Here is a 17450-nt window from a genome sequence, read left to right on the forward strand (position 1 = left end):
GTATAAACCATCCAGGAACACTTAACAATGAGAAAAACCCAAAATTACTTATAACTATACAACATGGCAACAAATATACACTTGAGCATGTTGTATTCTCTTCACAGACCCAAACGTTTCTTTGATGTTGGATACACCAGTCTGTAGACATTGGGATGTGGGCACTCTGTTACTTCAAATGGCCCATGACACAGTTCAAATAATTGTTTTGGTTTCCTCATCAGTTTCACTGGATTTTCCCTTAATTTTGTCTAAGACTCCCTGTTTAAATTTAATTGTCCTGTATTTTCTGCCATATTCCTTCCTTCTTTCAGAACACTTATTTAGCAAATGTTGATCAACTAGTGTCTCCCCCTCTTGTCCGGTTAAAAGTTAACTGAAGGAAACTCAGTACTGTCTGCTATCAAATTATCTGATCTTTTTCCTATCATCACTTCATATTGAGAGAAACCAGTGGCACTACTTTTTGCTGTATTCATAAGATCTTCAAATACAGTCACATGCCCCACCCAAATAGTGTGTTTTTTGCTGCAGTAGATTCAGGCAATTTGATATTCACTATGTAGTCCTTTTCTAGTTTATTGACTACACTCTTACTTGTAACCAACCTGCTGGCAGGGGTCCAAAAAAATTGATAACCAGTATCTCATCGCTGTGATGAATGTAATTAACTAATTTTTCTACCTGTTCATTAGGAAACACAGCTTCCATTCTTCCCTATCTAAACTTTTTTACCTAAATATTACGTCTTATAAAGCTTAATTATTGTTTATTTTTTTCATAGCATTTACACACAACATAACTTTAATGAATTTCAGTGTTGGATCCCCATTTTGGAGCCTGCGCATATCTTTACAAATTGCTTTCATCTCCTCCTCTTTTCCTACACCTTTTATATACATTATTTGGAACTCTTTCTGAGACTGTGTTTCTTCCTCACACTTTTTCTCAGTGATTGGTAGCTGGGACAAGGCATCTGCCACATTGTTGTCCATCCCTTTTATATATTCAATGTGATATCTAAATTTCTGCCGAAACATAGTCCATCTCGTTAACTGATTGTTCAACAGTTTACATTCTTGTGGGTAGCTCAAAGCTTTATGGTCAGTAAAGACAACAACTACCCTGTCTTCCAGATAAGTCCTAAATTTTTGGACGCCAAAACTGTACCCAGTAACTTCTTTTCTGATATCCCATACATTAGTTCATGCTTAGATAGCACCTGGCTTGCAAATGCTATAGTTCTTTTCTGTAGCTTTCCATCTGTCATTTTCTCCTGGAACAGAACTGATCCTACACCAATTCTGAACTGTCAGATGTAATGCAGAAAGGCAATGACGTGTCTGTTAACTAAGATGCTCTTGATAACTTCGAATTCCTCATCACACCCAGCAGACTAACTCCAGATAACACTCTTTTTTTAGAAACCTACATAGATTTGGTGAATTCATACTGTAATCACTGATGAATTTCCCATGAAATGTACATAGCCCAATAAATGACTTCAGTTTATTACTATTTGTTGGTCTCTTTCACTCAGCAATAATCTTTATCTTCTCCTTGTTAGGTACTGTACCCTCAGAAGTTAACAGATGACCTAAGAACAACAATTCTGCCTCCACAAATTTGCATTTATTCAGTTTAAGAGTCATCCCTCCTTTATGTATATCTTTAAACACCTCCTCCAATATTTGGCAATGTTCCTGCCATGGGCTGCTAGTTATCAATGTGTGATCAACATACACAGTAAGTTTTCTCCACAACTCACTTCCAAGAACATGATTCAGTACCCTAACAAACATAGCCACAGCCACTAATATACGTAATCCAGATTGAACCACTTCAAATAAGAAAGCAGTATACTTCCTACTGTCTTTTGCTAACCTCACCTGCCAGAAATCATAAGTTAAATCTGCACTAGACATGAGCTGTATATTGTTAAAGTTTTGCAAAAGTTCACTCATATTTTCTGGTTGGTCATTCTTTTTACAATTATTTTGTTCAGTCTCCTTGCATCTAATACAATGCTAACAGAACCATCTTTCTTTTTGACTATAACAATTGGATTACTATACTGACCCTTGTCCAACTCAATAACCCTCCAATCTAGCATTTTCTTTATTCTGGCCTTTACTGCTTCCTTATCTGCCACAGCAATTGTGAAAGGTTTAACCCTAATTTAATGGGGCATTACCTTTAAATGATATTTAGAATCAACTACTTCCCTAGCTATACATGAAAACAGATCTTTACATTTACTCAACAGTTACCTTGACAAATGTTTGATCTTGCTTATTTTATCATTTATTTACTCTAGAGAACACGCCTCCCCACTATACCCAGTCTCCCTTTTTAGGTGAGCTATCGCTTTGCCTCCTGTCAATTCATTTTTAAATTTAACTCTTTTTCTGCTACGTCCATCATTAAATTCCAGTACTCTGTCTGTTACAGTAATACTGCAACCATACACGCAAAGAAAATTCATCCCCAGAATAATGTTCATAGTGAGGCCAGGCACCACGAAGCAATCTATATCGAAATACTGAGTCTCAATCTTAAAATTAATAAAATCTCCACCTTTATTGGCTTGCTACATCCCCCAGTTTCGGTCATTGTAACTCTAGTTATGGTCAGCTTCAACCAAATCCCTTCTTCTTATATGTTACCAGAATGATCAGATACAGCTGACATACTAGACTGAGAATCTAATAATGCAATACTTTCTACATTTCCCACTTTAGCTTCAATAATTGGTTGAAAGTATTCAATAATTGCCGTCTTTGATTCAGTCTCTTCCGACACATATCCTTCAGTGTCTTCCATGCTCTCTCTATCAATTATGTGAACACTCATACATATCCTCATACTCTATATTTGCATTTTCCGTAAACAAATCCTTAATCACTATCCTTATATCCTTTTCACCCCTCAATTCTCCAGTTTTCCTCTCCACTTTAAATTTTAAATTATCCCATTCCTTAGGAATTAACATTTTATAGATCTTACCATAAGATACCCTATCATTAACAACATACTCAGCTACCTCGTTTCCCATCCAGTCATTACTTATGTTCTTATTCAGAATCATCTGACTTTCTTCGATAAAACATGTGTCTCAACTTCTTTGTCACGACAAAACTCAACAGCATTTTCTTTACAGCAGTCAACCTCAACTTCACTCCGTGATTCATAATTACCACACATGACGTTACGAGGTGCACCCACCGGTACAGTCACAGCATTTTCATATACATCACTACCTACTGGTTTAGAATGTGCATCCAGTGGTACAGACGCAATATCAGTATTTTCACTGACAGCACATGCTCCACTTTGAGCAGGCTCATATACATTAATATCTGAAGAATTTCCCTATTATCAATTTCGATGTCCATATACATAACTTAATTACAAGTAATTTCATTATTATTTGCTTTGTCCCTTGTTTCCACATCAACACCTGTTTCTACTTCTGGCAAAGTGTCTGCCTCTGTTTCAAAGTTCTCTGTAATCTTCATTGAAGCTAAACCCACTCTACTTTCTTATCTTCCAGTTCAGCCATTTTATTTCTGGCAAACAATTCCCCAACATAATAACTAGAATCATGATTTTTACATTTATTCATGTTGCATGTATTATTAATATTGTTCCTCCTGTTCCAATTACTGTAGTTATTAAACCCTTCACACATTTTTTTATTACCTATTATTGCGTCCATGTTGCACATAGCAGTGTCTTTTCTTTGTTTCTCACTACAATTCTCTTCCCTGTTGCAATTTTGTGTGGTCCTATTCTGTGCATATCCATTAGGCCCCCTGTGGAGCTTGAGTGAGTCTCCCATTAATTTTCCAACAGTCTGCCCTGAAACCTTGCTCCTCGTACACTCTCATGTCTTGGCCTTTGCCTTACTTCCTCTATCCTCTGTTCAAAATTCTCCCTTCTTTCATTGTAATTGCCATTATCTCCCTTCTGTCTACCTCTCCAATTCCTACTGTAGTTATTATGTCCACCGCTATCACCCCCCCCCCCCCCCCCGGTTCCTATGATTGCCATTGAATTTATTATTGTAATTATCTCTGTTATGATTTCTGCTACTACCCCTCTGCTGAACCAATTTTGGTGTATAACACAGAGCACTACCCATGTTTTCTATTAAATCAAGAAATTCTTCTACAGAATCAATAGAGCTGTGGATGAGTTCCCACTGCAGTGATTCTGGAATTCTCTTTAGTGTAGAGATTTCTGTAAGCATCCCTAATGGCCTATTGAAATGTATTAATTTACTTAATTCTCTTGCATAAAATTCCCTCTTGGTCTATATGACTATTATATCCTGGCCCATTCAAAAATTCATTTTGTAAACTTACTGGTTTAGCTTGCGCCCAGTATTTTGTTTAAGAAAATCATTTAAAAAGTCTTCAAATCAACAAATTGCTCTGCATGCTGTTTATCCCATGTCTGATCTTCCCCTTTTAATTACCTCTACAAATTTAATTTGAGCCATCTCACTCATGCCAGCAAGAAAATTATCTTTACACGCAGCCAAGAAGTCCACTGCATTGTATTTACCCTCTCCACTGAATGGTTTTGTGCACAATCCTTGCCCCCTTGGGATGCCTCATCAGTACATTGCTTATTGATTCTTTCCATTCATTTTTCTGTTTCTCTCATTTGCTAATTTTCCCTTGCAGCTTTTCACCTATACATTTATAACAATCAGCAATGCCTACATTCACTGATTTAAACTCTGCATTTGTTTGTATTTTGTAATAGATACATTTCTTTTCTTTGCCTCAATTCTTTTCCAGGATGATCTTTCGCAGTTTCCACTTTGGGTAACAATCTCTTTTTTTACCTCTTTTCAACTTTATTTGTAATCTTAGCGAATTTACTATCTGGCTGATGATCAAACTTTCCACTCACTGCACTTACGTTATTAGCAAGCTTCGATACCATTTCTTCCAATTTTCAATCAATGTTTCCGACCATTTCAGTTTTTATACTCCCAATTTTATTCTCCATTTTTGAATCTTTATCTCCAACTATCTCAGGTTTTGTACTCCCCATTTGTAAATCTGTCTTTTCTAATTTCTTACTCAGTGTTTCAAAATACACATTCAGATCACTTCGTAGCACCCAACCTATTTCTTCCCTTCTCCGTGCTATGCTGTCACTACTAATATCACTCCCTACACCCTCTGACCCACAATCACTTGTAAATTATTAATTTCATCAGTCATGAGAGGCTAATGCAGCCACTGACTGTACTTAACTTGCCTTTCCCTGCCGACATATGCAGCCTCTGCTGCTCTGCATTTCATCAATGCCGATGCATCAAGTTGCTGCCTCTGCTGCTTGGGGCTGATGCAGTGTCACCTGCATGTGATGCTGTGCGAAGACACTGCCTCTCCAACTCAGTGCGGATGCAGTGCTGCCTGCATGTGACATCGCTTCTGCTGCTTGCTGATGATGCAATGTCCCTTGCGTGTGGGACCATGTAGACTTTGCCTCTGGTGCTTGGTGACTTTTCCCATGTGGACTGCTATAACGGCGACATACTGTGTCACTGTTGTCTGCAGCTGCTGTTACTAGCATGCATCATTACGCTTATCATTTGCACTAAGTGCATTGCCCCCCCATGAACCATGGACCTTGCCATTGGTGGGGAGGCTTGCGTGCCTCAGCGATACAGATAGCCGTACCGTAGGTGCAACCACAACGGAGGGGTATCTGTTGAGAGGCCAGACAAACGTGTGGTTCCTGAAGAGGGGCAGCAGCCTTTTCAGTAGTTGCAAGGGCAACAGTCTGGATGATTGACTGATCTGGCCTTGTAACAATAACCAAAACGGCCTTGCTGTGCTGGTACTGCGAACGGCTGAAAGCAAGGGGAAACTACGGCCGTAATTTTTCCCGAGGGCATGCAGATTTACTGTATGATTAAATGATGATGGCGTCCTCTTGGGTAAAATATTCCGGAGGTAAAATAGTCCCCCATTCGAATCTCCGGGCGGGGACTACTCAAGAGGATGTCGTTATCAGGAGAAAGAAAACTGGCGTTCTACGGATCGGAGCGTGGAATGTCAGATCACTTAATCGAGCAGGTAGGTTAGAAAATTTAAAAAGGGAAATGGATAGGTTAAAGTTAGATACAGTGAGAATTAGTGAAGTTCGGTGGCAGGAGGAACTAGACTTCTGGTCAGGTGACTACAGGGTTATAAACACAAAATCAAATATGGGTAATGCAGGAGTAGGTTTAATAATGAATAGGAAAATAGGAATGTGGGTAAGCTACTACAAACAGCATAGTGAACGCATTATTGTGGCCAAGATAGATACGTAGCCCACACCTACTACAGTAGTACAAGTTTATATGCCAACTAGCTCTGCAGATGACGAAGAAATTGAAGAAATGTATGATGAAATAAAAGAAATTATTCAGATAGTGAAGGGTGACAAAAATTTAATAGTCATGGGTGACTGGAATTCGAGTGTAGGAAAAGGGAGAGAAGGGAACGTAGTAGGTGAATATGGATTGGGGCTAAGAAATGAAAGAGGATGCCGCCTGGTAGAATTTTGCGCAGAGCACAACTTAATCATAGCTAACACTTGGTTTAAGAATCATGAAAGAAGGTTGTATACATGGAAGAACCCTGGAGATACTAAAAGGTATCAGATAGATTATATAATGGTAAGACAGAGATTTAGGAACCAGGTTTTAAATTGTAAGACATTTCCAGGGGCAGATGTGGACTCTGACCACAATCTATTGTGTAGATTAAAACTGAAGAAACTGCAAAAAGGTGGGAATTTAAAGAGATGGGACCTGGATAAACTGAAAGAACCAGAGGTTGTACAGAGTTTCAGGGAGAGCATAAGGGAACAATTGACAGGAATGGGGGAAAGATATACAGTAGAAGAAGAATGGGTAGCTTTGAGGGATGAAGTAGTGAAGGCAGCAGAGGATCAAGTAGGTAAAAAGACGAGGGCTAGTAGAAATCCTTGGGTAACAGAAGAAATATTGAATTTAATTGATGAAAGGAGAAAATATAAAAATGCAGTAAATGAAGCAGGCAAAAAGGAATACAAACATCTCAAAAATGAGATCGACAGGAAGTGCAAAATGGCTAAGCAGGGATGGCTAGAGGACAAATGTAAGGATGTAGACGCTTATCTCACGAGGGGTAAGATAGATACTGCCTACAGGAAAATTAAAGAGACCTTTGGAGATAAGAGAACCACTTGTATGAACATCAAGAGCTCAGATGGAAAACCAGTTCTAAGCAAAGAAGGGAAAGCAGAAAGGTAGAAGGAGTATATAGAGAGACTATACAAGGGCGATGTACTTGAGGACAATATTATGGAAATGGAAGAGGATGTAGATGAAGATGAAATGGGAGATACGATACTGTGTGAAGAGTTTGACAGAGCACTGAAAGACCTGAGTCGAAACAAGGCCCCCGGAGTAGACAACATTCCATTGGAACTATTGACGGCCTTGGGAGAGCCAGTCCTGACAAATCTCTACCATCTGGTGAGCAAGATGTATGAGACAGGCGAAATACCCTCAGACTTCAAGAAGAATATAGTAATTCCAATCCCAAAGAAAGCAGGTGTTGACAGATGTGAAAATTACCAAACAATCAGTTTAATAAGTCACAGCTGCAAAATACTAACACGAATTCTTTACAGACGAATGGAAAAACTAGTAGAAGCCGACCTTGGGGAAGATCAGTTTGGATTCCGTAGAAATACTGGAACGCGTGAGGCAATACTGACCTTACGACTTATCTTAGAAGAAAGAATAAGGATAGGCAAACCTACATTTATAGCATTTGTAGACTTAGAGAAAGCTTTTGACAATGTTGACTGGAATACTCTCTTTCAAATTCTAAAGGTGGCAGGGGTAAAATACAGGGAGCGAAAGGCTATTTACAATTTGTACAGAAACCAGATGGCAGTTATAAGAGTCGAGGGACATGAAAGGGAAGCAGTGGTTGGGAAGAGAGTAAGACAGGGTTGTAGCCTCTCACCGATGTTATTCAATCTGTATATTGAGCAAGCAGTAAAGGAAACAAAAGAAAAGTTCGGAGTAGGTATTAAAATCCATGGAGAAGAAGTAAAAACTTTGAGGTTCGCCGATGATATTGTAATTCTGTCAGAGACAGCAAAGGACTTGGAAGAGCAGTTGAACGGAATGGATGGTGTCTTGAAGGGAGGATATAAGATGAACATCAACAAAAGCAAAACGAGGATAATGGAATGTAGTCGGATTAAGTCGGGTGATGCTGAGGGAATTAGATTAGGAAATGAGACACTTAAAGTAGTAAAGGAGTTTTGCTATTTGGGGAGCAAAATAACTGATGATGGTCAAAGTAGAGAGGATATAAAATGTAGACTGGCAATGGCAAGGAAAGCGTTTCTGAAGAAGAGAAATTTGTTAACATCGAGTATAGATTTAAGTGTCAGGAAGTCATTTCTGAAAGTATTTGTATGGAGTGTAGCCATGTATGGAAGTGAAACATGGACGATAAATAGTTTGGACAAGAAGAGAATAGAAGCTTTCGAAATGTGGTGCTACAGAAGAATGCTGAAGATTAGATGGGTAGATCACATAACTAATGAGGAAGTATTGAATAGGATTGGGGAGAAGAGAAGTTTGTGGCACAACTTGACCAGAAGGAGGGATCGGTTGGTAGGACATGTTCTGAGGCATCAAGGGATCACCAATTTAGTATTGGAGGGCAGTGCGGAGGGTAAAAATCGTAGAGGGAGACCAAGAGATGAATACACTAAGCAAATTCAGAAGGATGTAGGTTGCAGTAGGTACTGGGAGATGAAGAAGCTTGCACAGGATAGAGTAGCATGGAGAGCTGCATCAAACCAGTCTCAGGACTGAAGACCACAACAATAACAACAACAACAACAACAAGTGCATTGCTGGTGCTGCTCTTACCACTGCTGCACTATAAGCAAACTCGTGAGCCCCCATACTAACTGCTCACTACTACAGCTTGGGTATTGGGACAACCAATCTGAAATATCAATATTTGCTGTCACCTACTGCCAGGTACTCCATATCAGCAACCTCAGTAGTCATTAGACATTGGGACAGAGCAGAATGGGGCACTCCATGGAACTCACGAACTTCAAACGTGGTCAGGTGATTGGATGTCACTTGTGTCATACGTCTGTACACGAGATTTCCACACCGCTAAACATCCCTAGGTCCACCGTTTCCGATGTGGTAGTGAAGTGGAAATGTGAAGGAACATGCATAGCACAAAAGCGTACAGACTGACCTTGTCTGAGTCTTATCGTGTAACCACTCCACCACAGGCCGTGCATTATGAACAGGTGCGCGATCGTGTTGAAAGATGCAATCGCCATCCCCAAATTGCTCTTCAAGAATGGGAAGCAAGAAGTAGCTTAAAACATCAACGTAGGCCTGTGCCTAATGTGTAATAGGCAGACATCTATCTAGACCATCACACAGGAATTGTAAACTGCATCAGGATCCACTGCAAGTACTATGACAGTTAGGTGGGAGGTGAGAAAACTTGGAATCCGTCGAGCGGCTGCTCATAAGCCACACATCAGACCGGTACATGCCAAACAATGCCTCGCTTGGTGTAAGAAGTATAAACATTGGATGATTGAACAGTAGAAAAACATTGTGTGGAGTGACAAATCACGGTACACACGTGGCGATCCGATGGCAGGGTATGGGTATGGCAGATGCCCAGTGAACATCATCTGCCAGTGTGTTTAGTGCCAATAGCAAAATTCGGAAACAGTGGTGTTATGGTGTGGTCGTGTTCTTCATGGAGGGGGCTTTCATCCCTTGTTGTTTTGCGTGGCGCTATCACAGCACAGGCCTACATCGATGTTTTGAGCACCTTCTTGCTTCCCATTCTTGAAGAGCAATTTGGGGATGGCGATTGCATCTTTCAACATGATCGAGCATCTGTTCATAATGCACGGCCTGAGGCAGAGTGATTACACGACAATAACATCCCTGTAATGGACTGGCCTACACAGAGTCGTGACCTGAATCCTATAGAAGACCTTTGGGATGTTTTGGAATGCTGACTTCATGCCAGGCCTCATTGAACGACATCGATACCTTTCCTCAGTGCAGCACTCCATGAAGGATGGGCTGCCATTCCCCAAGAAGCCTTCCAGCACCTGATTGAATGTATGCCTACGAGAGTGGTAGCTGTCGTCAAGGCTAAGGGTGGGCAACACCATATTGAATTCCAACATTACCAATAGAGGGCACCACAAACTTGTAAGTCATTTTCAGCCAGGTATCAGGATACTTTTGATGACATAGTGTATGAAAATCTTTGCAGTCTTTCAAATAACTTCCGGGGATTCAGCCAGGTAACACTTTCAGTGAACGCTGATATTTTGGCGGGAGAACAGCAGCGTTGCAGTTTGCCTTGAAAATGGCAGGGTGTTCTCCCGCCGAAATAACGGCAGTCGCTGAAAGTGTTACCTGGCTGAATTCCCGGAAGTTATTTGAAAGTTGTATATGCCAGGAGAAACTCAGGTCTCACAGTCTTTGCAGTCATTTTCCTGTCTCTTAAAAGATTCATTTATAATTATTGTAGCGATTTTAAACAAATCCCAAATGCATAAATCATCATGTTTGGCACTCTAGTCAGAACACTAACTTGACCTCTGTTACAAATAACAACTGTACTTTGATTCACGTTGAAAGTTGTTGAAATATTAACTAAAGAAACTCATGTTGATGAGTTCATTTGTGTCTCTGTGGAGGAGGTCATAGTTATGGCACTATTTACATGAATAAATTAATTTGTTTATAACATTTTTATAGTTATTTAATTAGAAAATAATCTGTTCATTATACTGCAGGCATTATCCTCTTTCATCTGGTGTATCACGAGTGTGACTTCTATGATGGATTCAGTTGTTACAATTTATTACAAACAATAATGATAATAACATCAATAAATTTTAACTATTAAAGCTTCAGACATGGATTTATGGTCATTGCGCTCATCTCAGTGCTGTGGTTCCAAAACTATCTTTGGCTTTTCTTTAACATGCTTGTATTGAGTTTTAATGTATTTTCATTAACATCATATCAGTGATGACATTTCAAGTCACAGGTCCCTCCATATTAGCTAATCCTTTGACCACGTCGCTGGGAAACACCCCTTTTCCTGCCTGGGAAAACCCCGATGATTACTGGGCCTTGCAGTTTGCTAGCCACCATTATTTCCACTCAGCTTGCCTGTCACACTGCTGTCTGACAGCTGGCTGTCCTAACAGACATTCACACTAGTCCCCAGCTGACATGTCAGATTCAGTCCATCCTGCGGCAGTCAAACCAGATGCTTGTAATGTCACAAGAGGATTGATGAATGGTGCAGAGACTGGTCATAGATCCTAAACATAAATAAATGTAACACATTGTGCACACATATGAAAACAAATCCTCTACTGTACAACGACACTCTTGATGACATTGATGGAAACAGTGACTACCGTAAACTATCTAGGTGTATCCGTCAGGAGCAGGCTCAAGTGAAATGTCCACATAAAATAAATAGTAGGAAAGACAGATGCTATACTGAGAGTCATAGGAGGAATCTTAAGGAAATGTAATTCATTCAGTAAGGAAGTGGTTATGAGGCACTTGTTCGACCGATTCTTGAGTATTGTTCATCGATCTGGGACCTTACCGAGTAAGAGTGTTAGAAGAGAGAGAGGAGATCTAGTGAAGAGGGCCACATTTCATTATTGGATCATTTAGTCTGTGTGAGAGCATTACAGAGGGCTCAACGAACTCCAGTGGCAGATGGTAAAGTGGAGATGTTGTGCATCATGGAGAGATTTACTATTGAAATTAGAGAAAGTACTTCCTCCCACATACATCTCTTGAAACTACCATAATGAGACAATTTGAGAGAATAGAGCTGATACTGAGTCTTACTGACAATCATTGTCCCCACATGCAATTCTCAAATGGAATAGGGAATGGGTATTCATTTAGCTATTGATACCAGAAACACCCCCCACCCCACATCATCAAACGGCTTGCAGAGTGTTGATGTAAATAGAGATGTAGAAACCATCATTCCCAACCAGTTGGGGAAGTGCGCAGTGAGCACTTGTCAGATACCTGTAAAATGACAGAACAAATTGAGCAGTGACACTGCATCAAATTTTACCAGTGGCTTGGCAGTACTCAAGTGGAAACCATCTGCAAGATTCAAAGGCTTTCAGAGACACTCCATGAGAGGATAAAGGAGTTGTATGACCACTTCACAGACACCAGTGCATCAGTGGACAGCAAACCACATTCAGGCAGAACCTCAACAAGCTGAAATGACGGTTTGTGGAATTCCATCACTATATTGACATTGGAAGGACCAGCAGCAATATTATTAATTTAGTTTCCTTTCACAGTTGCATACATATTCCTTAATGCTGAGTAGTTTCGAACATGTCCGTTTGTTTTCAAACCTGTACTTGCGTCTTTATCATTTGATTGTTAAATAATTCCTTGCCACGAGCTGTGGTTCATTTGCTGATTGTTTTTATTATTCTGTTTTTAGTTTTTGTGTCATTTGACACTCCTATTTCCATTTGTAGACTTAGAGAAAACTTTTGACAATGTTGACTGGAATACTCTCTTTCAAATTCTGAAGGTGGCAGGGGTAAAATAAAGGGAGCGAAAGGCTATTTACAATTTGTACAGAAACCAGATGGCAGTTATAAGAGTCGAGGGGCATGAAAGGGAAGCAGTAGTTGGGAAGGGAGTGAGACAGGGTTGTAGCCTATCTGCAATGTTGTTTGAGCAAGCAGTAAAGGAAACAAAAGAAAAATTTGGAGTTGGAATTAAAAATCCATGGAGAAGAAATAAAAACTTTGAGGTTCACTGATGACATAGTAATTCTGTCATAGACAGCAAAGGACCTGGGAGGGCAGTTCAATGAAATGGAGTGTGTCTTAAAAGGAGCATATATGAACAAAAGCAAGATGAGGATAATGGAATGTAATTGAATTAAGTCGGGTGATGCTGAGGGAATTAGATTAGGAAATGAGACACTTAAAGTAGTAGATGAGTTTTGCTATTTGGGGAGCAAAATAACTGCTGATGGTCGAAGTAGAGAGGATATAAAATGTAGACTGGCAATGGCAAGGAAAGTGCTTCTGAAGAAAAGAAATTTGTTCACATCGAGTATAGATTTGAGTGTCAGGAAGTCGTTTCTGAAAGTATTTGTATGGAGTGTAGCCATGTATGGAAGTGAAACATGGATGATAAATAGTTTGGACGAGAAGAGAATAGAAGCTCCCAAAATGTGGTGCAACAAAAGAATGCTGAAGATTAGATGGGTAGATCACATAACTAATGAGGAGGTACTAAACAGAATTGGGGAGAGTAGGAGTTTTGGGGAAGAAGGGATCGGTTGGTAGGACATGTTCTGAGGCATCAAGGGATCACCAATTTAGTATTAGAGGACAGCGTGGAGGGCAAAAATCATAGAAGGGGACCAAAAGATGAATACAATAAGCAGATTCAGAAGGATGTAGGTTGCAGTAGGTACTGGGAGATGAAGAAGCTTGCACAGGATAGAGTAGCATGGAGAGCTGCATCAAACCAGTCTCTGGACTGAGGACCACCACAACAACAACAACATATAAATGCTAATGTAACCTTCCATAGTCAGTTTTCATGCTGTCCTCTCTATCACATAGCTTTTGTTTCTACCAGACATAATTATATAACTTTTGCTAGTTTTCCAGTATAGATCATTTTACTCCTTGCATTATGTTTCACTTTAGTTTACTCCTACCCCAATAATCCAGTAATCCTTTTTCATCATTTTGACTTCCACTAATTCTTTCCTCTTATTCTAGTATTCTGTGCTACATTGTCTTTTCATTCCCTCTCCGTGACACGACACTACCAAAACCTTCCATTGTTCACTTCTCATGTCTCCCTCATCTTGTAAACCCCCCACCCCTTACTACATGAAACATTAATCTGCACCAATCTTTATCATATAGTTTAACATTTCTGTATCCTTATGCTTTATGTGTAAGTGTTCTCTCAAGTACTCTTTTTCACAGCCCACGTTCATTGAGATCACTACATCGTTAATGCTGTTATGTAAATTGGTTATTTCCATGTTGCGCCCCTTGTATTGGACGTCAGTTCTGGAAACAGTATTAATGAATATGGTTACAGCACTTCCAGTGTTATACACTTTTGCATAAGTAATCTGTATGCTTACAAGCTCTTTGATTCATCTTCGGGATATATTTCTTGTTATCTTTGATAATAACCTGCTGTATATACACTGAGATGAAAAAAACAGTGGGATGCCTTGTAATATCTTGTCAGAGCTCCTTTTGCCTGGCGTAGCACAGTAACTCAATGTGGCATTGAAAGTCCCCTGCAGAAATACTGAACCATGCTGGCACTATAGCTGCCCATAATTGCAGAAGTGTTGCTGGTGCAGGAATTTGTGCACAAACTGGCCTCTCAATCTGGGTGGCCAGGTCACGCACCCGAACTGTCCAGAATGTTCTTCAACCAGTTGCGAACAGTTGTGGCCCAGTGACATGGCTCATTGCCATCCATAAAAATTCCATCATTGTTTGGGAACATGAAGTCCATGAATGAGTGCAAATGGTCTCAAAGTACCCGAACATAACCATTTCCAGTCAATGATCATTTCAGTTGGATCAGAGGTCCCAGTCCATTCCATGTAAACACAGCCCACATCATTGTGGAGCCACCAGCAGCTTGCACAGTGCCTTGTTGACAACTTGGGCCCACGGCTTCACGGAGTCTGCATCGCACTCAGAGCCTACCGTCAGCCTTTACCAACTGAAATCGGGACTCGTGTGACCAGGCCACACTTTTGCAGTCATCTTGGGTCCAACCGATATGGTCACAAGTCCAGGAGAGGTTTTGCAAACAGTGTTGTGCTGTTAGCAGAGGCACTCGCATCGGTTGTCTGCTGCCATAGCCCATTAATGCCAGATTTCATCACACTTTTCTAATGGATACACTCATCCTACATCCCACATTGATTGCTTTGGTTATTTTATGCAGTGTTGCTTTTCTGTTAGCACTGACAACTCTGTGCAAACACTGCTGCTCTCAGTCATTAAGTGAAGGCTGTCAGCCACTGTGTTGTCCGTGGTGAGAGGTAATGCCTGAAATTTGGTATTCTTGGCACACTCTTGACACTGTGGATCTCAGAATAATGAATTCCATAATGATCCCCAAAATGGAATGTTCCATGCATCTAGCTCCAACTACCATTCTGCGTTCAAAATCTAAGTTCCCACCATGGAACCATAGTTGCTGTGGAAACCTTTCCACATGAATCTGCTGAGTACAGATGACTGCTCCACCAATGCACTGTCCTTCTTGTTGTGTACATTAGTACATGATACTGCCATCGTCTGTAAAGTGAATATTGCTATCCCATGACTTTTGTCACCTCAATGTACTGCATGGCATGTATAGCTAGCAGTAATTGATATACTAGTGATAAAATATGACATTTACTTAACTGCTGGTTTCACACATGTGTCACGAATGTGTTTATATGTGAAGACCACTGAAAAATCTTTCTTTTTAGATAAAAACAACTACTGGTATTTACAACAGCATATATGTGCACATGTAACATATTTATAACAATAAAGAAAATTCCTGGATAGAAAAATATGTAAAATAATGGAAAGGCAGCCATTCACCTATAGCTGACTGATGCATGGCACAGAGAAATATGCCACAGAAAACGGTATTCACACTAGCTTTCAAGCTCTTGCTCTTTCTGTAGCAAAAGCACACACATTCATTCAAACCACACAGGCAACCTGACATGACTGTGGGAGTGTGCATATGGGTGTCTATACGGTTTGTGTGTGTGTGTGTGTGTGTGTGTGTGTGTGTGTGTGTGTGTCCATTTACGAGAGAAAAAGCAACAGCTTGAAAGCTAGAGTGAATACTGTTTTCTGTGTCATGTTTCTGTGGGCGAAGTGTCATTCTGCTATAGTTATGTGGTTGTCTTTCCTTTATTTTACATATTAATGTATTTATGTTATTCTGACTGCCTTTTCAAGGCAATGTTTGTTGTTGCAGTATATTTCAATGTAACCTCAGTGTTAACTAAATTATAACCTACCACTTTTCTTTGGTAGGTCCAGATTATGATGTTGACCGTGGTGCTCTCTTCATTCAACATAAGTTTCTTATTCAGAATCGCAGCCCAACTAAGATTATCTACCCACACTTTACTACGGCAACTGACACATCAAATGTGCAGGTGGTTTTCCAGGTGGTTGTCGATACTGTTGTGAAAGAAAATCTCCGACATGTGACACTTTTGTAAGTGATGGCATAACTCAGAACACAATGTATTCTGACGGATCTCAAATATCTTGCCATTCAGTCTCTCTTAAATTGAACATATGTCTTGTTGTTTCTAGTATTTTATTGTTGTGCCAAAAATTCTCATTTAGTGCAATTTATTATATTACTATTGGCATAAGTAATTTTGTTCTGCTGAATTAAATGTTTAATTATTTGTACTTAGTCATTTTTATTTTGAGTCTTTACAAAGAATTATTTCTGTTTGATGTAAAGTAAATATATGTCTGTTGGACTGAATGTTTCATGTTTGATATTGGTAACATGTGAAGACATACTACATCTCTTAACCCTGTGGAGCATGTTCTCGTTGTGTCACCTTTTGTAGAAAGAACATCTACTTAGTTTTTTAAAAAAATCTGTTAAAATTCTACTTACTTAAAAGAAAATCCCTGTGGTGCCCCTGTGATCTCCAGTTTCCTACTACAGGGGAGTAGATCGACATAATTCTAGGATGTAATGCGGTTCTGAAACATTTTAATACATACATAGTCAATTTCCTGCACTCTGTGTACAAGATATACTCCTCTCATTTCCAATGGACTATATAATAGTGTGACAACCAACCCTTTAGAAACGGCATCTCCTTACATAATATATCTATAATGTTTTTTATTTTTTAGAATAGTAACCTTGACTCATTACTACAATTCTTGATTCATTACTGCAATGACTGAGATGATGTCTGACCTTTATATCACTTAAATTATTTTACTCTTCTTTTTATTGTCCACCAGGCACACTTAAATGTTACTGATCAAGCTTGTCATGGTCCTTTTTATGTTTCATTAATGTAAGTGATGAAGAACACTTGTTTTGAATGTACATGAAAGTTAGTTGCTATGTAATTCTAATATTTAAATAATGAAAATTATTTAAGAGACTGAAAATATGGATATACATTTTTGTACTTTAGTATGCTGAATGGTATATGCTGTCAAAAAATAATAAAAATATATATTTTATATGAATCATTGTCATCTAAGCATGAGCTGCCACAATATTGTTGTTCAAAGATAGA

The 17450-nt window shown here is 39.4% G+C and overlaps 1 protein-coding gene across 2 annotated transcripts in view; it reads left to right on the forward strand.

Moving 5' to 3' along the window:
• Positions 1–17007, forward strand: part of LOC126162438 (guanine nucleotide-binding protein G(o) subunit alpha-like) — an 82836-nt gene extending 65829 nt beyond the window's left edge. For both annotated transcript variants that reach the window (XM_049918947.1, XM_049918948.1), the window contains one exon: positions 16201–17007. In XM_049918947.1, coding sequence (XP_049774904.1) covers positions 16201–16391 — 191 coding nt within the window. In that variant the 3' untranslated portion in view covers positions 16392–17007. The remainder of the gene's footprint in view (positions 1–16200) is intronic.
• Positions 17008–17450: the final 443 nt, after the last annotated feature.

This window comes from Schistocerca cancellata, chromosome 2 (genome assembly GCF_023864275.1).
Source record: "Schistocerca cancellata isolate TAMUIC-IGC-003103 chromosome 2, iqSchCanc2.1, whole genome shotgun sequence".
In the NCBI taxonomy this organism is placed as follows: domain Eukaryota; kingdom Metazoa; phylum Arthropoda; class Insecta; order Orthoptera; family Acrididae; genus Schistocerca; species Schistocerca cancellata.